At 47.0% G+C, this 10,241-nt stretch overlaps 1 protein-coding gene across 1 annotated transcript in view; it reads left to right on the top strand.

The window, feature by feature from the left end:
• The first annotated feature begins 372 nt into the window (after positions 1-372).
• celsr2 (cadherin, EGF LAG seven-pass G-type receptor 2) overlaps positions 373-10,241 on the top strand; it is a 50,768-nt gene continuing 40,899 nt past the window's right edge. Inside the window, exon 1 of the mRNA XM_028406561.1 lies at positions 373-4,155. Within this exon, the coding sequence (XP_028262362.1) occupies positions 612-4,155 (3,544 nt within the window). The 5' untranslated portion in view covers positions 373-611. The remainder of the gene's footprint in view (positions 4,156-10,241) is intronic.

Raw genomic sequence — 10,241 nt, 5'->3', positions numbered from 1 at the left:
CTTTAACGTGTTTTTCTCTTTTCTGAATCACTAGAAAGATTCTTGTTGTTGTTTTTTTTCTTGTTTTAAACCCATTCAAATTCAAATATGGCTGAGAAAATATATTTAAATGTAGTGTTGTCAAGTGAACTGATTAATCAGTCAGGCTGTTGTGTGTTAATAAATGAAGCTTTAAGGAAGTTACCATTTATCTAACCCCACTGACAGGGTTTCTATCAGACATCCAACAGAGCTGTTTTCCTCTCTCTCTCTCACACACACACACACACACACACACACACACAGGTTTATGTTAATGAGAAGCCTGAATGCGCAGGGGGAGTAGGAGCCATTTTTATCATTCAAGCGGAGTTGCGCGGACGGAGCGGAGGTGTTGCTGCTGCCGCTGTTGTTACCGGCGTGTGTGAGTGTGTGTGTGCGCATGTGAGTGCAGCTCCGGCCAGCGTTGACGATCGCCTCTTGGAAGCAGCCAGAGTGCGCGGAGACAAGTGCGCCCGCTGAGAGCATGGCTCTTCTGCAACAAAGGGAAACTCACAGGCGGAAAGTTTGAAGAAATTACGGAGCTGCAGAAATTCCCTCTCGGACCCCGGCAGATCACAAACTGAGGAGCGATGCACTTCTTTAACTGGGATTTGTTGCTGATATTCTGGTGCTGTAAACTGGTTTCGCTGGTGTGTTGTTACACCGTTCACCTCAGTGAGGATGCGGAGCCGAGGACAGTGGTGGCCGGCGTGGAGCGAGGCGCACGGTGTACTTTGGATCAGGTACTCGCTCCTAAATTCACGGAGCGGTTTCTGGAGACGGACGTGGCCGCGGGCGTTGTGTTTCTTTCGGAGTCCATAAAGTGCTCGTTGCTGCGCTCAAACCCCTTCACAGTGTACACTGTGGCGGACTGCACGGACTCCGGCTACAGGCACCTTCTCACCAGCCAGTACGACGTGCATGTTCACGGTAGGAACTGTTCACACAAGCGTAAAAGAAAACCTCAGTGGGACATGGAGATCCTCAGTTTGTTTAGCACCCACAGCCACCACAGCTCAGAGTGCCACCAGGCGCACTCTGCTTTATTTCCAGTGGCAGGTCTGCTGCCTGGCCCCCCTGCCCGCTGCAAAGTCGCCAACAGCCGTGAGTTTTACCTCTCTGAGGGGGACTTGTTTGTGTCTGAGACGCTGTGCTGGAGACAGGACACCCTGTTAGAGCTGGATTTGCTCTGTGATGTACTTGATGGACGGAACGTCAAAGCCAGCCCCTTCTCCATCCACTGGCGTGTGGGGCAGGGTCCCTTCAGGCAGGGCCACCTCGAGGAGCTGTTAGAGAAGGCAGCTCGGTCTGATTCAGGGATTGTAAGCAGCAGCAACAGGAGGAGGAGAAGTATAAACAGCAGCCCCCAGTTTCAGCCCCCAATGTACCAAGTGTCTGTGGCAGAAAATAAGCCAGCTGGGACCCCTGTTGTTGTTCTGAAGGCTGTAGATGTAGATGAGGGGGATGCAGGCAGGCTGGAGTATTTCATAGAGGCTCTCTTTGACAGCCGCTCCAACAACCTTTTTGCTGTGGACCCCAGCAGCGGTGCTGTGTCTACAGTAGAGGTGTTGGACAGAGAGACTAAAGACACTCATGTGTTTCGTGTGACCGCAGTTGACCACGGCACACCCAGGCGTACAGCCATGGCCACCCTCACTATCACAATCAGCGACACTAACGATCATAATCCTGTGTTTGAGCAACAAGACTACAAGGAAAACATCAGGGAGAACTTAGAAATAGGCTATGAGGTGCTGACGGTTAGGGCCACAGACGGGGACGCCCCCGTCAACGGTAACATCCTGTACCACATCCTCAACGGTAATGGCTCCAATGATGTGTTTGAGATCGATTCGAGGTCTGGTGTGATCCGCACTAAAGGCCTTGTAGACAGAGAACAGGTGGAGGCCTATATGCTGTTAGTTGAGGCAAATGACCAAGGTCGTGACCCCGGGCCCCGCAGCGCCACAGCCACTGTTCACATTGTGGTGGAGGATGACAACGACAACGCTCCTCAGTTCAGTGAGAAACGCTATGTGGTTCAGGTGCCTGAAGACTTGAGCCCTAACACAGAGATCCTGCAGGTCACTGCCACAGATCAGGACCGAGGAAGCAACGCTGTCGTTCACTTCAGCATCATGAGTGGAAACACACGGGGGCAGTTTTATATCGATGCTCAGACGGGTAAAATGGACCTAGTGAGCCACCTAGATTATGAGACAAACAAAGAGTACACACTAAGAATCAGAGCTCAGGATGGAGGACGTCCTCCTCTGTCCAATATCAGTGGTCTAGTCACAGTGCAGGTGTTGGATGTTAATGACAATGCCCCCATTTTTGTCAGCACGCCGTTCCAGGCCACCGTGCTGGAAAATGTGCCACTAGGTTACTCCATCATCCACATCCAAGCCGTGGACGCAGACTCTGGAGATAACTCCAGGCTGGAGTATCGGCTCACTGAAACCACGCCAAACTTCCCCTTCTCCATCAATAACAGCACCGGCTGGATTGTAGTGGCAGCCGAGCTGGACAGAGAGAGTGTGGATTTTTACAACTTTGGAGTGGAGGCCCGCGACCACGGCTACCCTGTCATGTCATCTTCAGCCAGTATTAGCATGACGATTTTGGATGTCAATGACAACAACCCGGAGTTCACTCAGAAGGCATATTACATGCGACTGAATGAGGATGCAGCTGTTGGGACCAGCGTGGTGACGGTGTCAGCCGTGGACCAGGACATCAATAGTGTGGTGACTTATCAGATATCTAGTGGAAACACCCGCAACAGGTTCTCCATCACCAGTCAGAGCGGCGGTGGGCTCATCACACTGGCGCTGCCTTTAGACTACAAACTTGAACGGCAGTACGTCCTCACCGTCACTGCAAGCGACGGCACTCTCTTTGACACCGCTAAGGTGTTTGTGAACGTTACAGATGCTAACACACACCGGCCTGTGTTTCAGAGCTCACACTACACTGTCAACATCAATGAGGACAGAGCCATGGGAACCACTGTGGTTGTGATAAGTGCCACAGATGAAGATACAGGTGAGAATGCTCGCATCACCTATTTCATGGATGACAGCATCCCTCAGTTCGATATCGACCCCGACACAGGAGCCGTCACCACACAGATGGAGCTGGACTATGAGGACCAGGTCTCTTACACCCTTGCCATTACAGCTCGGGATAATGGCATCCCGCAGAAGTCTGACACAACCTACCTGGAGATCCTGGTGAATGATGTTAATGACAACTCCCCCCGCTTCCTTAGAGACCACTACGTGGGCTCTGTGATGGAAGACGTGCCTGTGTTCACCAGCGTCGTCCAAGTTTCTGCCATTGACAGAGACTCTGGACTCAACGGCCGTGTCTTCTACACTTTTCAGGGTGGGGATGATGGTGACGGCGACTTTATCATCGAATCCACCTCTGGCATCGTACGCACGCTGCGCAGACTCGACAGAGAAAATGTGCCCGTTTACAGCCTGCAGGCCTTCGCTGTGGATAAAGGTGTTCCTCCTCTGAAAACACCCGTAAACATTCAAGTAACAGTTCTTGATGTGAACGACAACCCTCCTGTGTTTGAGAAAGATGAGTTTGACATCATGGTGGAGGAAAACAGCCCCATAGGTGTTGTGGTTGCTCACATATCTGCCACGGATCCAGATGAAGGCAGCAATGCACAGATTATGTATCAGATAGTGGAGGGAAACATCCCGGAGGTGTTTCAGCTGGATATTTTCTCAGGAGAACTGACAGCACTGATAGACCTGGACTATGAGATGAAGTCTGAGTATGTTATCGTAGTCCAGGCGACCTCTGCTCCTCTGGTCAGCCGGGCCACAGTTCATATTAAGCTGGTTGACAAGAACGACAACGTGCCTGTGCTGAAAAACTTCCAGATTATCTTTAACAACTATGTGACTGACAAATCCAGCAGCTTTCCCACAGGAGTGATCGGTCGGATCCCAGCCTACGACCCAGATGTCTCTGACCAGCTGCACTACCGCTTCGAGGTGGGAAATGAGCTAAACCTCGTACTCCTAAACCAAAGCACGGGGGAGATCCAGCTGAGCCAGGCCCTGGATAACAACCGGCCCCTGGAGGCGTCCATGAAGATCTCAGTGTCAGGTAAGAGCTCTCTGTAACTGCAGACTCCACCCAGTGAGTGGGAAATGGTGAAGTAATATGAGACAGGATTACACAGGTGTATTCCTGCTCTGTTCCCATTAACATGTCCCTTCATTTACATTTTCACTTCACTTCACTGGATAATGGAAATGATGATGACTTAAGTATGTCTTTCTTGGCTACAGTATTCCACTGAGATGTCTCTATAATGGAAATATTCATGAAGAAGGATTAATATTCACTGCAGGATATTTGTGAGCCACTCAAAAAAAGTGTCAGGAACATATTTAAGTATTTAAATTCTTGTTCTTTTTGGTAATTGTTTGGATAATTTAGGGAAGGGGGAGGGTGGGGGTTGTCATTTTTTTTTGGAGCCTTCATTAAGGCGCTTACTTATTTACACTTGCCTGATTTAGCTCTGTCTATTGTCCACATTTTAATAGCTGTTTGTCTGAGCACGTCTGTATCCTCCAGTGGGATCCACACTCCAGTGGGCTGATCATGCCTACCCCTACTCCTGCAGACAATGACACAACCTAATTCAGTTATGGTTGATTTCTTCAGCGTGTTTACAGTCAGTATGAACAGCTGATGTTTTTTTTAAGTGTTTGTATTATATCAGGGGACAGTGTGTTCAAAGCGGTTAGCAGTGCAGCTGTAAATCTCTTGTTTGTTGAGCTTTTGATCCAGAAAAGGAAGAATTATGCTTCCGTCTTCTTTCTTCTGAGTCTTCATCCTGCTGGTGTTCTCAGCACCTTTAATTTTGCATGCTGGCACAAATTGCAGAGTTTTATTTGGTCCTGAAAGGCAACTTGATTGCACCCACAGAGAGAGAGAGAGTGTGTGTGTATGTGTGTGTTGTTAGCTTTTGCTGAAGCTTGTTTGACGCAGTGTGATCTGCTGTAAATCTGCCTTCTCTTTGACCTTGGCACAACCAGAAGGAACAGAACTGGGAACATAATTAAGAGATTGGACGTCAAGGTTAAAGATGGAATCAGATAACAGGGAGGATTAAGACTGTGAGAAACCTTTGGGAGGTGAGGATCCAGTGACTGACAGCGTTAAGTGCATTCCTGTTTTGATGGTGAGCTGCGTAAGGAGCAGGTAGTGTGTGGTTAACGTAGGTAGTTGTTAGTAATAAATTGGAGCTGAGCTCAGCCTCTCTGGAGAACAATAGTGAGCTGTCGATTGAGGGGAAGGCGCTAGAGCTCATACCAGGCTGTGGTTGGGGGCAACAGCTGTGACTCCACCGAGGACCAATTAGAGGCTCTGTCTCCCCAGCGCGTCCAGCACCTGCTGGGGTTTATGTGTCAGCACCCCTGCAGGAGACAGAAGGAGGCAGGAGGACAGGAGGGGGAGGGAGGGGGGAGGTTGTGTAAACTGGGGACATGTTGAAAAAATACAGTAATACTGTAAGAGAGCAGAGAAGTGATTAGACTGTTGGAGGAGGAGATGGGGTAGGAAGACGAGCTCCTTCTATAGATGCTGCTGACCCCAATTTTCAAAGGCTTCTCCCTCCAGGGACCTCCCAAGTCTTCCCATTATCTTCGTCTTTATAGTGCCGTTTAAGAGGCCCCTTATGATGGACGATTTTTGATGGGCTCTTTTGTATGTTGTTGGACTGTGATTAACATCCTTTCTGAGCATCGCTCTATACACTGAAATGGATGTAATGTGGCCACACGTTGCTTTAAGTTTAAAGTCTGTCCTGCACAGCAGCTTTGGAAAGGTAACCAATAAATAATCCACAGATTATCACCATCATCATAAAGATGTATGTAAGATAATCCACTGCATGGCCTCACAGTACAGTAATCACTGTTCAGATAAAAATGGATTTCACTTCATGGATTATCATCGAATAATCTCAAAAGTAAACTTTAAATCGACGAAGATGATTCATTATTGTACTGTGAAATCATCCCAGGCACGAAAGGTGAACAAACAAATGGGATCCGCGTATATTCCATGTACCTGCTCTCAGTTGGTTATTATCAGTTTTATGGCTGTAAAGTGTTTGAACTGAGTCATATTTAAAGTAGAGCCTGTGTTGATGCTCCTGAAGTCCTAGAGTTTTCCAACCTTAACCTTCCCAAAGGAGAGGGATGAGGTACAATCACAGACTGTGCAGGGTGAGAACAGGTTGGAAGCTCAGTGTGGAGGCCCATTGTAGTGTCTCCTCCACCTCGTCCATCTCCAAATGTTCATTCTAAGGTTTGTGCAGGTGAATCGGTGAGCAAGTGAAGGTCTTTAGGATTTGGGTGAGGTAGCGTTTTGCTTATTGCTATTCAAATTGCCATTAGAGCCATTCAGTCATGAGCTGGCACTTCACAGTCTGACGGTCAGGTAACCCAGTGATCTCACTGTCTTATTGCATTCTAGGAGTGTGCAGCTGCATAAATTACTGATTAATAACCATTAAGAAGCCAGCTTTACAGCTGCTGTGTGGGCCTACTTTCTCAGGTAATAAACTCATATATGTGCATTATCTCTGACAGCTGACTTCGTATTTGAAGGCAATCTGTTGAATTACAATTCAGAATTTCTGCCATGTTGAGCACAAAACTGACTTTGTGCATATTTCATTTGGTGTCACTTGTGTGTCATGCAGAGAATTGTGGTCACACTGCAGGGTGAGAGGCAGGTTGTCATCTGAGGGATTACATTTTCCTGCATCTGTATCCTGAGATCTGTCAGACCCATGTTGACATACTCACAGGCTCATCTACTGTTCCCAGGCGAGCGTGAGCCTGCATAAGTAGCTGTTTGCATTTCATGGTAGTGATTTTTTCCCCCTCGTGCTTCTTTCATCTGTAAATCCCTGATAATTTTCATCATTATCCCTCATTTCTGAACTTCTTATTATGAGTGTGAGGTCTGTTTGTTGTGTACTTTGTAGTTGTGTCACTGTCAGATGTGAAACATGGTGTGTATATATATGTATATATATATATACATACAGCTTTAGGACACTTTGTCCTTTTTAATCAAATTCTGAGTCTGAGCCAATATTGTGTCCTAATGCTCACATAAAAAAAAAAAACGCCTTTGCAGAAACGTAACAAACACGCCTCCATGAGTAATGGCAGCAGTTTGATTCAGCTCACATCGCACTGCAGATTGTTACATAGTGGGCAGCAGGTATTTTTTCTGTCTCTGTTCACCCCTTTTTAAGTTTCAAGTGTGAGTCTGGAGTGGCTGCGGATGTTCCAAGGTTAAAGGACCCTGCTGTCAAACGTGTGTGAGGACAAACCTGCTGGCGTTTAGCCCAGAGGACGAATGTATATGAGTTCAAGAAAAACATTATGTGGCACTTTTATAACTTGGCTGTTTAACTGCTTAGTTTGGGACAGTTACAGGCAAGAATAGTGGATCTTTAGGCTGTGAACTTTGCATAAGATAAAGCTGCAGGAGTGTAATTTTAATAGTGGAGACCTCTCTGTCCCACACGGTAGAGCCAAGACATTCACAGCCAATGTAATTTCATTAGGATCTAATAAACCTTTAGGCTGTCTGTGGTTGGACTTTTCTCAGGGGGGTCGTCTTCTGTAACACTAACGCATCAAGCTGCACAAATCTGGTGTGTGTGTGTGTGTGTGTGTGAAGGGGCCCTCCAACAGCTGGACCACGCTGATTACTTTTCTCCTTGCAGTGGTGTAATTATTCCACTGAAGCCCGGCGTACCTTTCTGTGTTCTTTATGCTTGATAAATTTCCTCATGCTTGATTCATAACATTCAAAGTCACAGCTTGTGATGCTCGCCGTGTTTTGTGTGATGCGACTAGTCCTCTGCCTTTCATTCTTTCCCTCCCTGGACGCCGTTAGTCGCACTTGCAGGCCTGCGTGGAATGTTTGTAGCACTGTTTCTCTTTCCTTTTCTTGTATCATCCTCTTTCACCTTGATCCTGTTTCTCTTTCCCTCTTTTTGTTTGCCTGTCACCGTTCCCCATTTTTCTCCTATCTACCCGGGTCTAATGGCCCTCACCCCTGTAACCTCCACAGTTCCCTCCCATCATTTCAAGCTCCTCCACCCTCCCCCTTTTATCCTTGCCCTCCCCCTCCTCTTTGACTGTTGCCCCCCCCACCCTCCTTCTCTCTCTCTCCCCTGTGAAAGGAAGAATGCCTAAGAGAAATGCTTTGTTAAGCACCCAGTTGTCATGGTGAACCCAGCAATGCCTGAGAAATTCCTTGTGGGTGGGGAAGAGGGGTAAGGCCTCTTTTGTACAGCGAAGATGGGGGGGAGGGGAGGCGAATAAAGTTCTAAAGAGCAACTGTCCCCCTCTCCCTCTTTGCAGTGAAGCATGTAAGGCTCTCTGTGGACCTGTAGTGCTGCGGGACACACTGACCTGTCCTTTCTCTCTGTGAGCACTTTTAGCCGACACCTGACTGTGGATATAAAGTTTCCATCGGCTGTGTTTTTGAAGGATAAAGGTCTAGTCTTGCATGTGACAGACTCGAGAGGCCCTCATGTTTTGAAAGCTCACTGTGATATGATGGTGTCGCCTGTAAGCTCTTTGATTTGTGACACAGATGCGCTTAGAGGGTATCCGGTTTACAGCTACCGGCATGTTTCTCAGGCGCAGAACATCATCCTGTGGGCCTCAGTTACTCCACGCTTGGTTGCATTGAAGGTCCTGCGGAGCTGAGGTGGAGGGTTGAAGGTGCGGGTGGGGAATGGTGGTGGGGGGGATGACATCATCTATGTGTTTGGAGGGGAAATCATGTTTAGGATTAGGGCTGGAGCATCGCTGGGGCGAGGCCTTGCATATATCTCAGTGTTGTCCTGCATTGTCCTCACTATCCCAGCAGACAATGGGAGCAGGCTCTGTCTGGCTGGCCCCCCTGTGTCTTTGTGTCCACTTGTTACCCTGTGCTACTGTCCTCCGTCTCACCAGGCCTGCTGTTCATCCATGAATTACCATATTTACTGTACTGTCTGATGCAGATACATGGATCAGAACCACATTAAAAGACAGAACCTGTTAGAGGTGTGGAGTCACCCACCTGATGTGAAAAGCACTTGTGAAAGGCCTGCGTACTGAATCAGGTCCTCTCAGTGTGTACTGCAGCTGCCTTCACAATGTGATGAAGTACACAATAAGGACATACTGTGTTGTTCTTTGCTGCCATTACCTCACAAATGTCATTCACTGTCACCCACGGATGCCCCAGAGGGCTCTGCTGTTGTTGTAAGGACTCATTTTGTGTATCAGTGCTGTTGGTTCAAAAAAGGAACGCTGAACTCCATGCTGTGAGATTCTAGTACTTCGCCTCCTGATTCTTTTTGTAATGTTAAGTAGTTTAGAAGTGCATATATGAAAAACAACACTCATGTCAAATTGTGTCCAAATCTGTCCTGGTATCATATCAATACAATTTTTGGACCAAGCGGCTAAATAACTTTTCAAGACTGAAAAGATGATACAAAAATGTATTTACAGTTTCAACTTGATTTTTGCAAAACTGAACAACATTTTTCTTTTTTCGAGCGATTTTACAGTTTCAGTTTTTTAAGAATAAGCCAATAATCAGTGATATGTTATTTAATAATTAAGCCACTCAACATTCTCATGTATACATGTACAGTGCAATAAATTAAATTATCAACTAAATTATCAAAGATAAACACCAATCTGACTGTAACTATTGGAACTTTAAATATATAAACATATTGAAAGATGACATCTCATTAGTCTGTCTGTGTGTGTGTACATGATAACCATTGCTCCTGGATAATACACACAGCCCCTCTTCCTCTTTCTGTCAGTGTGGTAATAATAGCAGCACTTCATGCCAGTAGACAAATCATTAGAAGAAAACCTGCTTCTCACTGTGAATGTGACAGATTGTGTTTATTTTACACTTCACTGCGCACGTTTAGTATCGAACCAGACCGAGACTTCACAGTGACCTGGTTTTACATGCTGCACTTCAACCTGTCAACGTGAAACTGTCAGGGTGAGACGTGTGACTGGTGGAGGTGCTGAGGCCTGGAGAGCATGGTGGAGGTGCTGAGGCCTGGAGAGCATGGTGGATGCGCTGAGGCCTGGAGTGCAGGAGTTTAAGATGTTTCATCAGTGTCACAT

Source organism: Parambassis ranga, chromosome 5 (assembly GCF_900634625.1).
Source record: "Parambassis ranga chromosome 5, fParRan2.1, whole genome shotgun sequence".
NCBI classification, from domain to species: domain Eukaryota; kingdom Metazoa; phylum Chordata; class Actinopteri; family Ambassidae; genus Parambassis; species Parambassis ranga.
Note: the sequence above shows the minus strand (reverse complement) of the source record. Positions and strands in the feature narration are given on the sequence as shown.